General features: G+C 57.9%; 1 protein-coding gene across 1 annotated transcript in view; it reads right to left on the reverse strand.

Moving 5' to 3' along the window:
• Window positions 1–16,489, reverse strand: part of Tekt5 (tektin 5) — a 35,114-nt gene extending 18,625 nt beyond the window's left edge. The window contains exons 1-5 of the mRNA XM_005327175.4: window positions 15,917–16,489; window positions 13,341–13,424; window positions 12,416–12,486; window positions 6,537–6,680; window positions 2,216–2,438 (exon numbers count right to left, since the gene is read on the reverse strand). Of these exons, the coding sequence (XP_005327232.2) occupies window positions 2,216–2,438; window positions 6,537–6,680; window positions 12,416–12,486; window positions 13,341–13,424; window positions 15,917–16,489 (1,095 nt within the window). The remainder of the gene's footprint in view (window positions 1–2,215; window positions 2,439–6,536; window positions 6,681–12,415; window positions 12,487–13,340; window positions 13,425–15,916) is intronic.
• Window positions 16,490–21,937: the final 5,448 nt, after the last annotated feature.

Here is a 21,937-nt window from a genome sequence, read left to right on the forward strand (position 1 = left end):
GGGCGCAGGGTTTGTCCCACCCTGAAGAATGCCTCAGGAGAAAAGCACTTGCTTGGGAGCCGCGAGACGGAAGAACCTAGGTGTCCACAGAAGGACGAATGGATACACAAAATGTGGTCTCCAAAGAGGGGAAGGTCACTGTGCCTTAAAAAGGAAGAAAGTCTGGCACTTGTGCATGAACCTCGAAACCATTAAGCTAAGTGAAATAAGCCAGTCGCAGAAAGATAAATGCCCGTGATCCCACTGAACGAGGGACCTAGAGTCGACTGAGGAATCACTGGGAAACGGGTACGGAATTTCAGTTTGAGAAGAGGAAAATTTCCCGAGACGGACGGTGGCCACGGCTGTACAACAGGTATGTACCTATGACCACTGAACAGCACGCTTAAAAATGGTTAGAAGGGTACATTTTAGGCTGTACATATTTTGTCAAATAAAGGGTTTTTTTGCACAAAAGAAACTTGATATTAAAAGCATGCAGTCATGCAAGCACTATTCAAGTACACACACACACACACACACAACCTAATGTTGTGGTCCCTCTTCATTCACTGCACAGATCTCAGGAGACCCAGGCAGACACCAGCAGGGAGGGACAAGGCTGAAGCAGGACGCCTGCATGAGATCACGTGCACTCATGACCGTGCCCAGCCCCAGGCGCACCAGGTGTGGGGCAAGTAGTTACCTGCTTGGACTCAAACCCTCCAAGGTTGGCATCATCCTTATCCCCATGGTACAGGTAAGGGACTGAGGCACAGAAAGGCTCAGGAAGTCGTCCAAGGTTGCAGGGGACTGACACCCAGGCGGCCGGGCTCAGAGGGCACACTTCTAACCACGTGGAACAGGGTGAAGCCATGATCGACGTGGTCCCAGGACACAGAGACGGTGAGTACAAAATCTGAGGGGATGTGGTGGATTCCCAAAAAGGAAGTGACTTGAAACTAAGGTCCGGAGCAGGGCTTGACCCCGTTACAACCGTGGGCCTGACTGTGTTTTACCAGAACGCGGACACACTTATCTGTGTACATGTGGTACGTGGCTACTTTCCCGTTCGCCAGCAGAACTGAGGGGTCATGACGGCCACCAGGTGGCCTGCAGAGCTGAAAAGGGTCACCAGGATGGCCAGTCTCTCCAGATAAACTCCCCACCCTCCAGCAGGACCTACCAGCCCCTCCCCCGGCTTCGTCCCCAACGCCTGGCCCTGGGTCTCTCCCTCCAGAGCTCTCTGCCCTCCACCCCTGGGCTCTGGATCTGTTCTCGAGGTGAACATCACTTGCCCTTCTGCGCCCCTCCCTTGCACAGCCCCTCGCTGCTTCCTCCTCACACGGATCGCACCTTAATCACCAGCTTCTGTTTTGCCTGCCTCCTGCACCCGGCCCAGCGGTGGCAGATGTGGGTGGGTGAAACCTGCCCCATCATTTCCATCAAACCCGCCTGCGCCCACAGAACCTCCCCCAACAATCAATCAAAAGGACGAGGCCAGCCCCTAGGCACCCACCCCTCCAGACACACTGCTGTCCCCAAGTCCCTCCTGTGTAAATTTCACAGCCACCACCGCTCTCCAACCAGGATGGAGGCTGCCTGCGGACAGGGACCAGGCTGGCGAGGTCCTCCTTCATGGCCACTGTCCACGGTGGCCTCTGTCAGCCGGAGGCTCTCTGCCCTTAGGCTGAGTAGGGTGGCTGAAGGCCCTGCCGTGAGACTCCCTGGGTGACCCCAGAGGTGCAAAGGGCATGACACAGACCCATAAGAGAGTGGCGGGGGTACGTGTTGACAGGGGGACAGGAGGAGGGGGAGGGCAGAACTTGGCAGTCCCCAGCCAGGATCGTCTGTCGCGGACCCTTAAAGGCAAAGCCGACCTTTCCAAGATGCTGAGGTGGGCAGAGACGGGCTGGACCAGCCAGGACGACGAGTTCCAGGCCCCTGGTCACGCTCAGTCCCGTGGTCCTCCCGTGGAGGGGGAAGGGCACTGGGAGCCATCAGCAGCCTCTCGGGGGCGTGGTGACAGCCAGGCCAAGCTCTGTGACCAGTGATCAAGGGGTGCTCACGCTCCCCAGGAAGCTCACAGCCCCTGCCCCCGTTTGGAGTGGACGAGACTACAGACCGTGGGGGACCATTTCTAACTAGGAGGGGCTCAGCTCCCAGGGCAGCCAAGACCCAGTGGAGGACGGCGGAGGCCCAGCAGGGCACAGAGCTCCCGGACGCACCAGCCCACCTTAGCCAGCTGTGTCTGCAGCTTGTTCTTGGCCTCCGTCTCCTCGGCGATGCGGGCGCTGAAGGCCAGGTTGGTGTCCGTGAACTGCTTCCACAGCTGGTCGGACAGGCTCTCCAGGAGGTGCTCGGCCTCCTCCCGCAGCCGGATGGAGCTGGCCCGCATGTTCTGGGAGTGCCTGATGTTGTCGTTGCTGAACTTGGCCCAGGTGTCAGGCACGGAGACCCTGCAAAAGGCACAGGGCAAGTTTGGCACAGGGGTGACGGGTGGCCCTGGACCCAGGTTCTCAGCCTTGTCCTTGAGGTCAAGAGTCTGATGTAGAAGGCCCGGCAGCACCCCTGGCCCCACCAACGGGGCGCCAGCAGCCCCTCCACAGACCCGTCATGAGAACCACAGACGTCCCCCCGGGAGGGGACACCACCGCCCTCTTGAGGACAAGGGTCCGGATCCAATCCCTCCTTTAACAAAGGCTGCAACGCAGCCGGCAGGAGGGCGCGCAGCTGGCTGGAGGAGGAGAGAGGCCCTTACAGAGGCCTCCTTGTCCCCTCAGTACCACCCCAAGCAGAGCCAGGCCAAGAAGGTGACTGTCCCTCCGGCTGCGACCATGATACTCTCCATGGCCTCTCCACCGCCCCCGTGGGTGTTTTGCTGGGGGGGTGGCCTGGTTCTGCAGTCCTGGGGTCACACCTCGGGCCTCCAGTGTACAAGGCGTCTCCGCCACCCTCCCGCCCCGCCCAGCTGAGGGTCTGGAACGCCGCCATGTCCCAACACTGCCTAGACACTTGACATGGAGCTGTGAGCAACAAGAGCAGCGTCCCTGTCCTCAGAGAGCACCACACACAGGGGAGGTCCTTCCACAGAGTCGCGGGGAGGCCGGGACCAGGAGCAGGAAGGAGGAGCGCTGGCGTGTCCTCGCGTGTCGGTGGTGAAGGGGGCAGGGCACAGCAGCCTCCCACCCCTAGCCACAGACTGCTCTCTGCTGGGGTAGCTACCTGACCACCGAGGTCTCAGAAAACTCCAGAAATGAATGATCTGTAACTTTCAAATACCTTTGGTTACATTGTTACGATTGTCCCATGATGTAATTGGCTACTGTGGTCAACAGCTTCAGGGCCTGATTTGTACACTAACTCGTCCCAGGGATGGGTGTCTAGGAAGAGACTAATCCACATGGGGCCCGGTGCCATCCACGGCTTCAGGCATCCACCGGGGGTCTCAGATGTACCCCTGAGGATGGGGGCAACCACCATGCTCAGCCAGAAGTTGAGGTGCCATGGATTCCCAAATGCACCCCAGCTGTGAGGGGCGAGAGGGGAGCAGTAGGTGCCCAAGAACCAGGGAGAGGACCGGCCCTGGGGGTGCACAGTCCCTGGGGATGAGGAAGAATCACAGCCCCTCTCCTCTGGGGGGGGGTCTTCCACTCCAGAGGTGCCCCTCCTCCTGGATGAGCCCAGCAGAAAGTGAAGGGTCGAGAGCCCAGGAAAGGTGACCGCAGAGGGCAGCCCAGCAGGGCAGCTGGGGACCGTCACAGGCAGAGCAGGCTCCACGGAGGTGGTGCCGCCTGCCTGAGGACTCACGTGGTTTAGTCAAAGTTCTTCTGCAACAAGCAACCCCAGGACCATTTGGGGTTCCCTGCTCTGGGCCCCCCCCCGGGGGGGACATGCACTTTCTGAGCTGGCTTCACGGTGGCTACTCCAGACCAGATAGCTTCTCAAGTCCTGTCCAGCCTGGGAGGACGCCAGTTCTTACAGGAAGCAGGCTTTTATTCTCAGGGAGCAGGAGAAAAGGAGTCTACTTCTCTGAAATGGGAACTATGTTTCTTCTCAGAAATGCTGAAGCACGCGGAGGTGTGGGGAACAGGGTTTCTAGAGGTCCCACGTGTGTGCGATGGCTCTGCTGGCTCTCCTTTCCTTCCTGGTGGGGGGTGTGGTGGGGGGTGTGGTCGCAGGGATTGAACCAGGGCCCTGCACCTGGCACACTCTCACCTCTGAGCGACATCTCCAGCCCATGCTATTTCCAATTCTGAGACAAGGCCTCACTTGAGTTGCTGAGGCTGGCCTTGAACTTGCAACCCTCCAGCCTCTCCCTCCCAGGTCTCTGGGGTCACAGGTGAGTGCCACCACACGGGGTTCCTCTGCCTGGCCCAGAGCCCAGCCACAAGCAGAGGCTCAGAGAGGAGTCATCTGTAGTCACCATCCCCCAGACACCACCCAAGGAGAGGAGGCTGCGGACAGCAGGTGAGACCTGCAAGTACACTCTGAGTGGCCCCACCACTGCTGAGTGGGACTGTCGGGGACACCAACAGCAACCTCTAAGCCCTGCCCTCCCCTGGAGCAGACGGCTGAGCTCCCCAGAGAAAATAGCCGCTTAATCACAATCTCCCCAGGGGCATCTACCAAAGGCAGCCTGCGTCCTTGGCAAGTCGCGAGCCTCGGTGGGAAGGATGCACTCTCCCAGAGCCCATGCCCTCTGGAGACTGGAGGGACAGCAACTTTGCTGCAGAGGCAGGAAGATCCATTGATCAAACACCCACGAGATGTGCAGTGTGGGCTGAGGTCAACAGCTCTGCCACTAGCTGTGCAAGCTTATGACAGTCACTTCACCTCTCTGAGCCTTTGTTTATTCATTATGAAATGGGGATAATAACGGTACCTATCCCCTCAGGGTTGTTGAGTGACTAAATGTGAAATACTTATCAGGGCACCGTACACAAAATAAGTGACTCTTCATGACTCACAAGAGCTGCATGTCAACTCTGTGCACCATCTACACATGGCTGACATCAGAAACAGGCCTCTGCTGCCCCCATCACCACCATATTCATGAGTTTACCCACGGCAATGAACAGGGACACTGTGATCCAGACAGTCACCACACCTCCTCAGTCTGCCCAGATGTGGCCCTGCTTGAGAAAACTCCAATGCAAAGCCCCGAGCCAGCACATCTGGGAAGCAATTAGTCACCCAAACAGCAGCCCTGGCTTTCCAGCTGGATGAGGGATTTAAACAGCGGCCCCTCCTGGGCTTGGAGGCCAGACGCCCCTCCAGCCAGCTGCCGCCAGGTTTGGGGGGAGGCATCTGTTTGCAAAGAGGTACCCTTCAGACTCCCTGTGCAGATGGGCAGCTGTGGCCAAGGGTGGCCGAGCCCCCAAGTCCTGCTCAGCCTTCCAGTGCCTGGGCCCCCCCCCCCCCTTGTCAGGAAGAGGAGGCGGCTTCCCCGGGAGCTGCCGCTGCTATGAATCCAGAGTCACCTCCACACCGCCATGTTTGCAAAGATCCAGAAAGCTAGCCCAGACCTGGGCCAGAGATGGTTTACAATTCTTCTCCCCTTTCCTGCTCTCCCCTACCCCTTCGGTCTTTCTCCCCCTCCCCCTTCCTCCTTGCATTCAATATATGCTTACCGCGTACCTGCACCCTGCACGTGCCAGGAGCAAGCCTGTGCGCTAGAGGTGAAGAGAAGGAGTGCGGGCAAGACCAAGAGAGCGCCCGCCCTCCGCCAGAGCATCTCTGCCAGCCCTCATGGCCCCAGAGCTCAGACTGAGAGCGGGGAAATTCTACAGGACCCTCCACGAGGCGGTGACCTGTCCCCGATAGTGCCAGGCATACGAAAGGCACCACCTCATTGCTGCCAGGACAAGAAAATGAGGATACAAAGCAAGCTCTGATAACGGCCGGCCATTATTATCCACCCCAGTCTCTGTGCGTACGACGTCCCATGCCCCCCTTTCAGTACACACAGCAGCCCTGGGGAGCGGGTACCCTGGGCGATAGAGATGCAGAAATGGAGTCCAAAGTGTCAGCCTGGAGGCTGGGACTTAAAGCCCGCAGCCTTGTCCTAGAATCCACCCTCCAGGCGTCACTGACTCTCCCCACCAAGCGAGGATGCCTGCTCCTGCCGGTGACAGCCCTTTTGTTTTGGAATTTGTCTGGTGGGATGGCCAGGAGAGGCACCCCAGGGTGCCCTGGCAGAGCAGCAGAGGCTGTGTGACCCTGACTAAGTCAACCATATGCTCTTTCTTTCTGGAATTTGGATCTTGGACAAGGTGGGCCAGGGGTGGAAAGATGGCCACCCTCTGACCATCCAACAGAATAGCTCCCCCACTTCTGTCAAACGGCCAGAAACCTCCCCTTGTCTCTGTGGCCCTGCTGCAGGTTAACTCCATTTCATCCTAAGTTGATTCTGCTGCTTGCAACAGAGGGTTCCCATTCAATCTCACTGTCCCTCCTTGGCTGGCACACGATACCCCTTTATGGTGCCATGGCAGAAGCCCAGGCCCTTGGTCCCACAGACGGCCCAGAATGGCGGCAGAGAGTCCAGTACTTACGTGCCGTCACACTTCTCCACGCCATGGAAGAAGGAGATGCAGTCCGACGTGTTCCTCAGGTTAAAGCACTGCTCGTCGATACACTCGGCAGAGTTTTTGTCCTCTATGTCTCTCTCCAGGGCGTGCTGAGCATCTCGGTTATCCCTGCAGGGAGGAAGGATGAGTCCCTGGGCCAGGCACTTACCCAGAGTCCCCACCCAAGGTCACACAGCAGGGGAAGACAGAGAACAGGTAGCGAGCCAAGTCCCTGGACTCCCGGGAAGGGTCTGTCCACACCCAGTGGCTTCTCAGCCTTCTTCCCACCTTGAGGTTCCCACCATGTACCCAAAGCCACCCCTACTTGCAAGTCCCCTGAATCCAATCAGAGCTGCTGTCTTTTAGAATGGAAACGGAAGGCATGAACTGTAAGAGGTTAGACCTCCAACATTTTAGGCTTAGTGTGTCATATGGTCCCTGTTACCACCATGCCCAAAGCAGTCACAGGTTATATGTCAATGAATGGGCATGGGTTCCTTTCAATAAAACTTTATTTATAAGAACAGATGGTGGGTTGGATTTGTCCCTCCAGCTGTGGTTTGTGGAGCTAATTTAGAAGATACTAATTCATACTTTGGACAAAACCTGTATCAAGTCAAACTACTTCTAGATTATTGTGAATGACTGCTGAGCACAAAGGGATAGGACATAAGTAAGACTTGGTCACTGCCTTCAAGTGGCTGAGATTTGTATAAAGAAATAGAGTAAAAAATACACTACAGATTGGTCAGAGCAATGGTGAGAGTTTTAAAAGGATACAAAGTAACCCAGAGGAGGAAACCATTAATTCTAGGATAAGGGAAGGGCTGCCTGAGAAGGGTCTGAATAGGGTTTCCATAAGAAATAGAAGACAGGGCTGGGGATGTGGCTCAAGTGGTAGCGCGCTCGCCTGGCATGCATGTGGCCTGGGTTCGATCCTCAGCACCACATACAAACAACGATGTTGAGTCCGCGGAGAACTAAAAATAATAAATATTAAAAATTCTCTCTCTCTCTCCTCTCTCACTCTCTCTTTAAAAAAAAAAAAAATAGAAGACATCATGACAAAGTGACACAGGGACTCGCTGCCGAGGAGACCACATAGGCGAAAGCAGGGAGGGACGCTAGAAATGGCCAGGTTTGAGGGACTAGTGAGGCTCATTAAGTCAGTGCCAGTTAGGAGTGGGAGGAGTTAGGGAACGGGGTGGGGTCAAGGACTGGTAGCTGTCAGGGATTGGATGAGGTCATGGACTGGGTGGAGCCAGGAACTGGGAGGAGTCAGGGTACAGTCAGGACTAGGTGAGGCAATGTGCTGGGCAGAGTCAGAGGTGCAGTCTGGGAATGGGTGAGGTAATGGCTTGGGTGTTAGGAATGGGGCGGAGTTAGGAATGGGGCGGAGTTGGGAACTGGGTGGAGTCGGGAACTGGGTGGAGTCGGGAACTGGGTGGAGTCGGGAACTGGGTGGAGTTGGGAACTGGGTGGAGTTAGGAACTGGGCGGAGTCGGGAACTGGGTGGAGTCGGGAACTGGGCGGAGTCGGGAACTGGGCGGAGTCGGGAACTGGGCGGAGTCGGGAACTGGGCGGAGTCGGGAACTGGGTGAAGTCAGGAACTGGGCGGAGTTAGGAACTGGGTGGAGTCGGGAACTGGGTGGAGTCGGAATTGGGCGGAGTCTGGGGAACTGGGTGGAGTTAGAAACTGGGCGGAGTCAGAAACTGATTGGGGTTAAGAACTGGGCGGAGTTGGGAACTGGGTGGAGCCAGGAACTGGGTGGAGTTGGGAACTGGGTGGAGTTGGGAACTGGGTGGAGTTAGGAACTGGGCGGAGTCGGGAACTGGGTGGAGTCGGGAAGTGGGCGGAGTCGGGAAGTGGGCGGAGTCGGGAACTGGGCGGAGTCGGGAACTGGGCGGAGTCGGGAACTGGGTGAAGTCAGGAACTGGGCGGAGTTAGGAACTGGGTGGAGTCGGGAACTGGGTGGAGTCGGAATTGGGCGGAGTCTGGGGAACTGGGTGGAGTTAGAAACTGGGCGGAGTCAGAAACTGATTGGGGTTAAGAACTGGGCGGAGTTGGGAACTGGGTGGAGCCAGGAACTGGGTGGAGTTGGGAACTGGGTGGAGTTGGGAACTGGGTGGAGTTGGGAACTGGGCGGAGTTGGGAACTGGGTGGAGTCGGGAACTGGGTGGAGTCGGGAACTGGGTGGAGTCGGGAATTAGGCGGGGTCGGGAACTGGGTGGAGTCGGGAACTGGGCAGAGTCGGGAGCTGGGCGGAGTTGAGAACTGGGTGGAGTCGGGAACTGGGTGGGCGGAGTCGGGAACTGGGCGGAGTCGGGAACTGGGCGGAGTCGGGAGCTGGGCGGAGCCGGGAACTGGGCGGAGTCGGGAACTGGGCGGAGCCGGGGACTGGGCGGAGCCAGGAACTGGGCGGAGCCAGGAACTGGGTGGGTGGGTTTAAAAACCGTGCACTCTGGGATTGGCCAAGGTGAGCAGGGGTCGGGACTGGATTCGGGAGAGCTGGTGTCTCAGCTAGGCCTAGACAAGGCCGCTGTTTACCAAACTCCAGACCTTGACTACCGTATTCATGACTCTTACCAAACAGCAGGCACCTGTACTATTATTTACTTAGTATTCTCCTCCTTTTGAAATCGTTTAAAAATATAAATGAATGTATTTTAAAAGGGAAGTTTACGTTCCTGTCTTTAAAGGAAAAACAACAATGGAATCTGCTAACAGAAGGCCCCCTCTGCCCTGAATACTAAGTAAACACTAACTGCATCCCAGCTAGAATCTTTTGTCTCCAGAAGCTTCTAGGCTCAACCCTTTTTGTGTCTCTGCTGATGAAAAAGAATCAGTCTTCTTTAAAGACACCAGAACGTGGAGCGGAGCCTTGGTCCTGAAGCACTTGGAGGACTTCTACAATGGACAGAAACTACCTTCCCTGAGAGAGGCTGTCAGACCCCGCTGGGCGGTCTCCCTGGGGCCTCTCTCCCACCTTTGGTGTGAGCCCCTCCCCAGGTCTTGTCCTTCTCCGCCTCTGTCCACCTCTACAATGTCTCTTCCCTCTGGGCTTCTCTGTCTCGGGCCTCCGTGGGCCCTGTCTCCCCATCCTCTCCGCTGTCTGCCTCTCGGTCACAGACACTGGTTTCAGGCAACCCAGGAGCAAGGAAGCTAAATCCTGATGGTGAGTCCCCACCTATCAGGATACAGAGGTCTTGCCTGACACAGGAGGAACCATCCCGGGACCTTTGGGCCTTGCGAATTGGCAGAGTCAGGAGAACTGGGCCCTCCACCCCACCCAGTGAACAGGAACCTAATGTGAAAGTGCACCTCAGAGCGTGACCGGGAGGCTGGGGCCTCCGACTCCAGCTGCTCCAGCTGCTCCAGCTGCCTGGCCCTGCCAGGGAGGTCCAGGAAAGGAGGGGCAGACCCGTCCAGCCTCCTGGCACACGGCCCAGGGCCAGGCTGGTGCCAGAGCTCAGGAGAGGCCAAGTCTGGCCCTTCCCCGTCAGGAAGAGACTTCCCTGCTCCTGGTGGGGCGGGGTGCCGGGGCAGCCGTGGGCCACAGGCCTTCCTTGCCCAGAAACAACCAGTCAACAGCGGGCGCAGGAAGCCACCCCATCAGGTCAGCAGAGGGGCCTCCCCCAGGGAGTGAGGGTGTACCCCTTGGCCCCAGCCCTGAGCCTCTGAGGTTCCAAGTGAATTAGGCCAATTCCAGTCCCTCCAGGTGCTAAGCTGCTTCCCACTAGGTGACAGGCCTCCTCAATCGAGAAGCCGCTGCCCAAAGCAAACTGCCCGTGTTGAGTTCCCTGGTCATTTCCATCTCTCTCTCCCAGCGTCCCCTCCCTCTCCCTCTCCTCCCCATGTCTGCCCCCTCTCCAGCTCTTGGGTTTTCTCTGTCTTTGTCCACCTCTTGGTGTCTCTGTCTGGCACATCTGTCTGTCTCTGTCCCTCTGTCTCCCTACTCCCTTCCTCTGTCTCTCTCTTTATATCCCTCTCCTCCTCGCTCTCATTTTCCACTACTGGGATGGAACCCAGCGGCACTGTATCAATGAGCTACATCCCTAGCCCTTTATATTTTTGGAAAGAGTCTGGCTAAGTTGCCCCGGCTGGCCTTGAACTTGTGACCCTCCTGCCTCAGCTCCCGAGTTGCTGGGATCACAGGTGTGCCTGACCGCACCAGCTTCTCTGTCTCTGTCTTGTAGTGGTGCCGGTCCTGGCTCTCCTTGTCTGTTTCCCCCTGTGTCTCTGTCTCAACCTCTCTGGTCTCCAGCCCCCCACTTCTGGTTTCACCGTCGGGGGTGGTGCCTGGCCCTCCCCACCCATCGCAGCAGTGCTCTTCTGGAGTTCCGCTCCCCAAATTCCTGTCTGGGCTTTCATCCACTCCGCCAGCTCTAACTGTCCCCTGTTCTGAACCTCAGCCTCCTGCCACCCTGGGCCCTGTTTTGCCACGTCCCTATGCCAATCATGAGTGGAAAATCGGACTCTTAACATAAGTTGGAGATCACAGAAATAAGTGCAGAAAAAGAACAGAAGAGGGCCCAGAAGGAAAAAATGGTCTACGGTCGGTTGATTCTCAACAAAGCTACCAAGACACACAATAGGGAGGGACGGTCTCTTCAATAACTGATTAGGGGACAACTGGGTATCCACATTTAAAAGAATGAAGTCAGACCCTTACCTCACACGTGTACAAAAATCAACTCAAAACGGTCTGAGATGTAAGATCAGAGGCTGTAGAACTACTGGGAGAAAACCAGCAAAGCCTGCGATGCGGGTCTGGGAGGTGATGTTTTGGATATAACTGCAACAGCTCAGGTAACAAAACCCAACACAGACAGATGGGATTGTATCCAACTGTAAAGTCTCTGCACAGCAAAGAAACCGATCAACTGAGCAAAGAGAAAAGTGTTTGCAAACCACACGCCTGATAAATGGTTAATATCCAAAAATACATAAGGAACTCAACAAGGGAACAGCAAGAAAGCTCACTGATTTAAAAATTGGCAAAGGATTTGAGGAAGCATTTCTCCAAAGAAGGCATGTAAATAAGCAATAGGGTCTTAAAAGATACCCAACATCACGAGTCATCAGAGAAATGCGGATTAGAGCCCTCTCGAGGTCTCACCTCCTCCCTGTTAGAGTAGCTGAGGACCGGGGCTGGGAGGCTGGGGGAAAGGGGAGCCCTCACACACCGCGGCTGGGAGTGGAAACTAGAATGGCCAGTGCTGTCATCCCAGCGGCTCGGAGGCTGAGGCAGGAGGACTGTGAGTGCAAAGCCAGCCTCAGCAAAAGCAAGGCACTGAGCAACCCAGGGAGACCCTGTCTCTAGGTTAAATCGGCTGGGGACGTGGCTCAGTGGTCAGTGCCCCTGAGTTCAGGCCCCAGTACCGCCACCCCCCAAAACAAAGTCAGTGAAGAGGGAAAGCCAGCTGACCAGCAGTCCTGGGAGAGTCAGAGGTGAGCGCCCGCCCAGGGCCAGGTGGGGAGCCCAGGCCTTGGCCCTGGGCCCCAAGCCCCGTAAATCTCAGTCTCCCTTTAATCAGGAGAGGGGCCCTGGCCTTTCGTGACACTGGTTAAGTCATCTTCCAAGAACAAAAAGCTGACTCCTTTTGAAGGCCTCCAGAGGGCCCGTCCCTCACCTAGCTGCCCATGCCACCCACACTGCTGGCTCCCGCGTGGCTTCTCAGGGAGGCTGCTGCCCTCCACCAGGGCCTCGCTGCAAACAGGCCACTCACGAGATGGCCTGAGCCTGCGCATCTCAGGACCATCACGCCCAGATCTTAAAACCAGCCTGTGCACCACGGGAATCGGTGACCTGGAAGTCACAGAGCCCACGGGGCGCAGCGGCGGCGGGCAGAGTGGGGCCTACCGCATCTGGATGTCGATCCGTTGAGCTAATTGTCTCATCCGTTCTTGGCAACATTTTAGCAAATCTACTTCCTGAAATAAAAAAAAGGTCAGAAAGGGTGGACCCGGGTCAGAAACTCCCCGGGTCAGAGCGCCCCTCCGGCACCCCGCCCTCTCCGCCCCCAGGTGAGAGCCAGGGGACGCGCCCACAGCCAGGGGCCAGCCGCAGAACTCCACTGCCCTGCCCTACTTTCATTTCTCTCTATTTGCTTCTGGATTAAAGTAAGATCCGGCTCCTACTGTGTGACGGGAGCTCGCGTATATATGATGGTTCAATAACGCCCATGAAGAAGAATGAAGTCTGAGATGCACAGGCAGCAGGTGTTGGAGAGACACTAGCTTTGGCTTTTGCTCTTGGTGGAATTATTATTGTACCCAACTTGGACATGCCGAGACTGGGGGCCAAGGAGCTCCACGTTGTGGTTTGGATACGGAATATCACCCCAAAGCTCGGGTGCAGAGGGCTTGGTCCCCAGGGCAGCGGTGTTCAGAGGCGGGAGGTGGCGGGTCATGAGGGCTCCGACCTCTTCCATGACTGATCGCCGTGGGGCTCTGATTTAACGAGACGGTGGGAACTTGGGGGACGGGGCCTCATGGGGGGAAGGAGGTCAGTGGGGGCGAGTTGCTGGAAGGTGGAGACCCACGTCTTGTCCCCAGTACCTTTCTGCCTCGCCCCCTTCCCCCTCCTCCTCCTGCTGGCCACCATAGCTGGGGGCCGAGCCCTGCCGGGCCCCTCCGCCATGATGTCTGCTCTCCACAGGCCTAGCAGCTAGGGAGCAGGCAGGTGGACAGCAGCCTCTGAGACCACAGTCTTTCCTCCTAGGCGTGGACCGACCAGCTGCCCTGCCCACTCCCTGGGGCTGGTGATAGCCCGGGAGACACCTCACCCGGATAAGGTTCTTCTCCACGTTGTCATGGACCAAATCAATCCCGATCCTTTTCTCCCGATGGTAGAGACACTCCAGGGCCACCTGTAGGGAGAGCAGGACAGAGTTCTTCCCGGGGCTGGACATTGACCCTGAGCTCGGGTGACACACAGGACTTTGCTGGAATCCCATCATTCCTCTGAGACCTGGTATTTCACAGGGCCTCAGAGAGGCCTCTGGAGGGCTCCGCCTCCCTCAGTGGGCGCCGTGGGATGCCGAGGCCGGTGAGGGGCACCGTGGGATTCCGAGGCTGGCGATGGGCGCTGTGGAATGCCGAGGCCGGCGCGTGAGGAGATGCAAGGCCCAGGTAGAGAAAGCAGGATAAGGCAGTGTCCCAGGAACCAGTGGTGACTGAGATATAATCTCCACAAGCTGTCCCCAGCCTTCCCAGCTACAATGACAGATATGGCAGATGTCACTATGATCTCAGATAAGATGGTATCAGCTGCTGTCTTCCACGTGTGCTCTCTCATAAGTTTAAATCCAGGCTTAGTCCCTTCCTGTCATGTGCACTTGGGCAAGTCACTCAGCCTCTCTGACCCTCGGTCTCCTCATCTGCCGATAAGCGTGAGATGGGTGCATCTTTCCCAGGATGGTTGTGCATTTCAACCCAGCTGAAAGGACACAGCTGAAGGAATGTGATCATCTCCACCTGGGATAAGGGCGGTGATGCAAATGATTGGGGTGATGTGGACGGGCAGGGCTCAGGGAGGACTTCTCCAGGGAGGAGACAGAGAGACGGCTCAGAAGAAGCAGAGTGCAGAGATGAGTGGAGACATGGGGCAAGAAACAGGAGCTGCAGGTGCAAGAGGCCAGAGAATGCACAGACAGGAAGCCCTGGGAACCGGAGTGGAGAAAGTGAGGCTGGAGCAGGAGCAGGGCAAGGTCACGGGGGAGGGGAAGAGGAATTCAGGAATTGGGTGTTAGATCCTGGGACTCCATCCAGGGAGCCAGTGGAGGAATGTTAAGACTCACTTTAATATCTGAAGTCACCCTCTGCAGCTGGGGGGGGAAGGACAGGTTGGACGGGAGCAGGAGATGGAAGACCAGGAAGGAAGTAGTTACGTCCATGTCCAGTGAGAGGCTGCCCGGCTGAAGGCAGCCAGGGGATGGAGAGAAGTGGAGAGACCGAGACGCCTCCCATCCCTGGGCCTCCCTATGGCTGGTCAAAGGGGTCACATGGGACCAGGCAGAGCTGGGCTTTGCAGACATGCTGGGGAGTGGGAGCAGGGGAGGCAGGCAGTCGGCCATGGACGCTGCTGTGGGGCTCTGAGGAGCAGCCCTGCCCACCCCTCTCCTGAGGGGCCAGCCAGCGGATGAAGGCAACGTTGGACGCCCTCCCCTAATGGGGTCGGGAGTCCCAGAGACCTGCTGCCGTGTCTCTTCGGGCACCTCAAGGCAGGACCTCTCCTACCACGTTCCTGCACAGAACAGGGCAGAAAAGGCTGTAGGAGGCTTCCAGGCAGGAGGCCCTGGGTCTCTGGAATGTCCAGTGTAGCCAAGATGGTTTCCACATCATGAGGCAGAGCTACCGGTTCCCCACCCGATGTGCACTCCACCCCTTCCATGCCTTCCTCCAGGGGCAGAGAAAAGCAGTCATTTCCCCAGACTCTTCTGCAGCCAGGGAGCCCCTGCAAATGGCTTCCTGGGAACCTCCTCCTGGTGCCAAGGGACACAGCTGCCTTGGTCGCCTTCTCCCTTCCCCGTTTCCGGCCTCCAGGAGAGGCCCACAGGGCTCCCCTCAGGCCGGAGCCTGCAATAGGAAGTGGTAGAGCTCCATTTGCCATTGACGGCAGAGTGTAAGATAGGAGCCGGTCCCACCGGCCCAGGTGGAGGGCTGCAGGCTGATCTGTCTCCCTCTGCAGTCCCTGCCGGGCTGGGCCACGCCCCGGAGCACCTGCTGCTGCAGCCCAGAGCAACCCGAACCCGCCCAGGATCGGACCGAGGCCAAGGAGGGGTCGGGCATGCCCACCACGGGTCACCGATGTCTACCGAGTGCCTAGTGGGTGCCACTCTCCGCCCTCGTCTGGGCGTGCGCTCAGAATGTTGACCTGGACCACAGCCGGCAGGGGCCCGGTCACTGGGGCCTGCAGGACACACGGGGGCTGCACGGATGGTGGGTCTGGGGTAGGTGCGCACGGGGGACCCACCCTGCCTGGTGGAGCCTACGCGCCACGCAGGTAGAAAACCACCCACGAGAAGTGTAGGGCGCGGCACAGCCGTGGGCAGGGAGGAAGCGCCAGCGCGATTTCAGGCGCGTCCTCGGAAGCCCTTCGCCAGGTGGAGCCACCTACGCACCTGCGCAGGGGCGCGCCGGCACGCACGGGTCTCCACGGAACCCCGCCACCCGGATGGAACCCCGTTCGGCCGGAGGAGTCTTCCCTTCAGCTTATCCTGAACCGACGATTTCACCTTGAAGGTGCGGTCATCAACATCGACGCAGCGCACACCCCCTGGCGGTGCCTGTCCCCTGGACCGCGGGTCCAGGGGGAGGAGGGTGCGGTGCCCGACGGGGCGGGCCTGGCGCTCGCACTCACCTGCAGCGGACAGTTGAGCTCCTCGGCGGCGCCGCACTCCAGCCGCCTCTTGAGGGTGTCCAGGCTGCGGTTCTCCGTCAGAAGCCTGTCCAGCTCGTAGCACAGCTCCGACTTCCAGAAGCCGATGTCCGTCAGTCTCTGGCCCAGGTTCCGGGACGTCCCCTCCTGCATCTGGCGCGTCAGCTGGTCCTTGTCCTGCATGAGCCTCATGGTGTCGCCGGTCAGCCGGCCAGCCCACAGCCGCGAGGCCTCGGCGCCCCGCAGCTGCAGCTGGGTGGCCTGGTCCCAGTCCTGGGCACTGTAGCGACAGAAGAGCGCGGAGCGGAGCGCGGGCAGGATGGTGGGCGGGCGCAGGGGGCTGCGGCGACACTCATCCGGGCAGGCCTGGCCGTCCGAGACCTTGTAGAAGAGGCTGGGTCTCCACGAGTTGAGGTAGCGGTACCCCGGCAGGTGGTAGGGCTGGTAGCACTCGTGGACCGCGGGGCTCTGCACCGCCTCGGGCGGCGCCATCAGGACGCAGGGCTTCTTGGGGCCACAGTAGCTGGCGGTCTGAGAGGTTCCGAGAAACTCCATCCTCCCCCATGGGCACCAGGCGGCCAAACTGCCCAAGGGGCTCCAGCGTCAGCAGAACCGCGAGAGGGCTTCTCTGGGGCTGGCAGGGCCTCTGTGACTCAGCAGTGGTGTCATAAAGCCCGGGGACAGGGGCTGCGAGCCAGGCCCGGCTCACTTTCAGGTCTGCGGCCCGCATTGTCCAAATCTAAATGCATCCATCAGTCACCAAAGCGATGGCGCGTCTCACCATCCACAGATTGGGGCATGCAAGAGGGGGCACGTCTCTCCTTCTGTCACCACCACATCTGTCTCTCCAGACCTAACTGCGCCCAGAGAGAGAATTCAATGTCCTTCGCTCCAGTCGGGGGCCCACTCCAGGTCAGTTTGGTCAAAGTTCTTCTCTTTCCTTCTTTGTCCCCAAGATGACATCAAAATGGCCCACCCAGATGTAGGATGTCACTTAGCAACAGCACTCACAACAAAGATCGACCCTAACCTGTTCTGCTGAGTAGCTAGTTCGAACACGACAGCCCGCGTGGTTTCGTTGGTGATATTCTGCAAAGACTGATCCCTATGGACAGGAGACCAGTCGGTCATTGCTGGGGGCAAGGTGGCAGGAGGGTGGGTCACCGGGGAATGAGAAGATTGGGGGCAGGACTGATAAAGTGTTCTATATCCAGATGACGGAGATGATACAACCCTATAAGTCAAAACTCACAGAACCCATAGAGCTTCCCACTAGTAAGTTTTGTTGTTCATGAACTATATGATGGGGCATCGGCTTGAGCACCACGAGGCAGAAACTATGCCCATCACGAAATCCCTGGCATCCAGCACACTATTGAATGAATGGATGGGAAACTAAAATGAGAAGCTTTAATGTTCCAGAAAAAGTACTCAATTCCTGGCTCTATAACAGCATTTTCCCCCAGCCAAGAATCTCCCTCCACTCTTGACTCTGGGTACAGCAACACAATGTGCAGGTGTGGGACAGGAGGACTGCTGACTTGTGGGGCTTTCCCACCTTTGGAAATGCAGCAGAGGGGACTCTGACCCTCAAATGCTCCTTCTTAGTAGATGAATTAGTCAGTTCTCCTTTGCTATAACAAAATACCTGAGATCATGAACTTCTAAGAGAGAAGGTTTATTTGGGCTTATGGTTTGGGGAGTTCCAGTCCATGACTGGATGCCCATTGTTTGGGGTCTCTATGAGCAGTGGGCCACTGAGGAGGCAGAGCACCGTGGCAGGAACACGTGGTGGCACAATACCACTGACACCATGAGCCAGGAATAGAGAGGAAGAGTCCTCTTGGAGGGCACACCCCCAGGGACCTAGGTACCTCCCACCAGGCCCCAACTCCCAATGGTTTCTCCACCTCCCAACAGTGGCCTGCTAGGGACCAAGCTCTTGGCGAGTGGGCTTGGGGGACATTCAGCGTGGAGTGGGTATGACAGAAGGTGAGAGGGTGAGGAGAAAAAGCATCTATTAAGCACCTGCTGGGTACTGGTGCTTTACATATGCCAATCTGTTTTCTTTCCTCGGTGAGCCTACAACACTGCTAACATGTAGGGTGGGTCAAGGAGAGCCAGCAGACTCCGGAGTCCCCAATGCCTGCAGCACTTATTTGCAGAATATTTTAAGGCAGGACATCCCACAGAAGGAGCCAAGAAGTGGGCCAAAAGGTCTGGGGTATTTTGTAAGCATGAAACTGTTACGGTAAAAATTTCTGTGTGCAGGATCAAGTGTAAAGTTGGGCTGGGGTTGTGACTCAGTGGTAGAGCGCTTGCCTAGCATGTGTGAGGCACCGGATTCAATTTTCAGCACCTCATATAAATAAACAAAATAAAGATCCATCGACAACCACAACAACAAAATTTTAAGAGTCTAAAGTGAAATTTGGGTTTTCTTATCATCCTTGACTACTCGCAGACTATTTTTAGAAATAGTCTATACACGTATAAGTGTGTGTACACATAGCACCACCACTACCACACATGCTTTTCCCATATAACAGTAGCTCCTGGGGATGGACTATGCAATTTCAGGATATAAATATCCACCTCTTCCTTTTTAGTGGCCGTGTAGTGCTCCATTGTACAGATGTACTGTTATTTATTTGACCATTCCCCACAGCTAGGCATCCCAGATGTTTCCTGACTTTTGTTCTCACCAACATTGCACTAATAAATTCCAAGTGCAATCTCTCTAAGCCAGATTCATGGAGGTATAATTTGAACACTGTGAAATCCACCCTCCTCCTGCCACAACCACAACCAAGATGAGAACATTCCTGTCGCCCAAGGAAGTCCCCTGTGCCCTTCGCCCGCCACCAGGGTACATGCCGCCAAGGCCCTTCCCTGCACTCCATGGGCAGGCGTGACCTCGGCAGCCGGAAGACCAACCCTGGGAAGGCACAGTTGCTCGTCCTTGGAGGTCGATGTCACGCAGGGCTGCCCTCCGAGGACCTTCCTACCTGCCCCAGGGCTTTCCCAGGTCCCAGGGTCTCTGTGGGGAGCAGCTAAGCCCTGGCAGAGGGTCCTGCTCAGGTGGGGCTGATGGGCCTGTGGGACTTGGCCTGAGCCCATGGTCACATGGAGAGAAGGTCAGTGAACAGCAGGGCCAGGAGGGGCGTCCTGAGACCTCCCCACCAGGTGCCAGGTCAAGGCTGCCCGGGGAGGGGAGGAGAGTCGGCACAGCCTGAGCAGGGGACAGAGACCGTCCCTTTGTGCCTTCCAGGGGGGACAACTTTCTGCAGGCCAGAAGCATCCAGGGTCTTGCTCACCTGGGCTCCGGGTCACTTACTCGAACAAGTTGGGGAGTTGTGTGGGAATAGACCCCTCTGAACCTGTCTCCCATGAATGGAAGCTGAGTCACCAGAGAACTGACCCCTCTGCCTGCTTGGCCACCGGAAGTCCTGGCTCCATCTTCCTGAGCGGGTGGGGTTCCTGGAAGGACAGACTGAAGCTCGGGGCTGAGGTCTGACTCTGCCTGTGTCATACGTGGGTTTGACAAGCTATCATCTGCGTACCTGTGTGCTGGGGTTGACCTGTGTGCACTTTCTTTCCTGCTCTAAAGAAAGACAAGAATCTATGTCCGGGGTCAAACGGGGAAGCGAGAAAAACCTGTGAGGTGGGTGTGCTATTTTTGTTTGGAAACTGAAAATCTTGGTTCTTATCATGGAATTTTGTACTGAGAACAATATCTTTAAAATTGAAATGCATTCTTCTTTTTACTTGTTAATTGTATTAAAACTAACTGAAAACACAATAATTACTGAAAATACTATTGTGTAAAGCAGGACGGGCTGAAATGCCGGGTGGCAGCAGAACCCAAATCTCGGTGGGAGATGGGAGAGGGGATGGCACTTGAGAGGGGCCTCTCTGTCTCCAGGAGCGGGGTTCCCAATCCTCCACTCCTGCTTGGCCCCCACCCCTGGCCAGGGAGACTCCGGGCCAGGGTTGCCTGGGCCGTATTTCACTTCAGCCCCTGCCTGGGACCTGCCCGGGTGTCTGGAGCTCCCTGGGCCACACAGGGATTGCTCCCTGTCTATGAACTTGATGCACAACCATCTGTCCGCAGGAGTGTTTGGGGACACTTGAGGTGAGGGCCGGAGCAGCGGTAGCCAGGAGAACTTGCTGCAGACATGGAAGTGGGTGGCTTGTGGTACCAGTATGGTGGACACAAGCCACGTGTGGTACCAGTATGGTGGACACAAGCCACGTGTGGTACCAGTATGGTGGACACAAGCCACGTGTGGCTACTGAGCACTTGAAACATGACTGGACCTCAGAGAAGCAGAATTTATGGCCCTATGGGACCAGTGACTGTCATACAGGATGCTGCAGGGCCAGCAAAACAGGCGCTTTTGTGGAATCACCTTGAGTTCAATGGACAGGTGAGGCGGCCAGGCTCAAACCCGTGCAGGGAGAGTGAGTGTCCTCCTACGTGTCCCTGGGGCGAAGTGGTGGAGGATGGTGCAGGTCTGAGGAGCCCTGGGAGGACTGGGGTGGGTGGGGCACTGCTGGCCCAGGGCAGGAGGAGGACCTGCCGTGCTCTGGTACACTTCTGTTTGAATCCTGATGATGTCCTAGGAGTCCCCAACGGTCAGCTTAGAAGTTGTAGAAGGCTGCAGTGGGGAGGGGAAGGGGGAGAAGAGTGGGGAGAGGGGAGACGGGTGGGGAGGGGAGAAGGGTGGGGAGAGGGGAGAGGGGTGAGGAGGGGAGAGGGGAGAGGGGAGGGGTGGGGAGGGGAGAGGGGTGGGGAGAGGGGAGAGGGGAGGGAGGAGAGAGGAGAGGGGAGAGGGGAGGGGTGGTGAGAGGAGAGTAAGGAGAGGGGAGAGGGGAGGGGAGGGGGAGAGGGGAGGGGAGGGGGAGAGGGGAGGGGTGGGGAGAGGAGAGTAAGGAGAGGGGAGGGGAGGGGGAGAGGGGAGGGGTGGGGAAGGGGAGAGGGGAGGGAGGAGAGAGGAGAGGGGAGAGGGGAGGGGTGGGGAGAGGGGAGAGGGGAGAGGGGAGAGGGGAGAGGGGAGGGGAAGGGGAGAGGGGAGGGGAGGGGGAGAGGGGAGGGGTGGAGAGGGGAGAGGGTGGAGGGGGAGGGGTGGTGGGGGGAGAGGGGTGGGGAGAGGGTGGAGGGGTGGAGGGGGAGAGGGGTGGGGAGAGGGGAGGGGAGGGGAGAGGCCAGGGGCAGACTCTTCTCATCCTCACATTCACTGTGGCCTGAATGGGGCCAGGGGACACACCAGCAGTGTGTGTTTGACAGACAGGAGTGTGCACTGCATGAGCGTGTAAGGAACATGTGGAGGAGAGAATGGGTGGGTGTGGGTTTATAAGCGGGTGTGAGTGGGGGTGTGTGAGTGGAGGTGAGCGGTGCACGTGTGTGTGGTGAGATCCAGGTTGGTGCAGAGGGCAGTGTATGCGGGTGTGTGCAGGTGTGTGGGGTGCCATGATATGTTGCCAGGAGTGTGAGGGGGCAGGGGTGAGCAAGTCAAGATGAGTGTGCCCACGCTTGTGGCTGGGGTATGAGTGTGAGTGTGAACTGAGAAGGTGGGAACGCAGGGGGGGGGTGCTGCGGGTGTGTCGGGCTGGGGGACCCAGGACTCGGAGTCTGGGCGCCCCCTGGAGAGGGGCGAGGCCCAGTGCATGGGGACAGCGCCTCCCGGGAGGCCCTGGACACCGCGCTGACCACGGGCCAGGCTGGGCTGGGTACAGGTCGGAGCCCTTTCCGGGGTGTGGGGAGCCCCCCACAGACGACCGCGGGCCTCCCTGGACTGCGCTCAGCCCCTCCAGGCACCGGCCACAGCCTCCTGCCCCTGCAGGGCGGGCGCGGACACTGCCATCTGTCGGCGAGCGGAGGGTGGGAGCGAGGGCCGAGCAGTCTCCCGGGGCCACCAACCTCCGCCCTGCTCCGGTGGCAGCCGCGTGGGCGCCCCCTGCAGCAGGCGGGGACCTCCCGAGGCGATGTCCTGCAGGCAT

Source organism: Ictidomys tridecemlineatus, chromosome 10 (genome assembly GCF_052094955.1).
Source record: "Ictidomys tridecemlineatus isolate mIctTri1 chromosome 10, mIctTri1.hap1, whole genome shotgun sequence".
Classification (NCBI taxonomy): Eukaryota; Metazoa; Chordata; class Mammalia; order Rodentia; family Sciuridae; genus Ictidomys; species Ictidomys tridecemlineatus.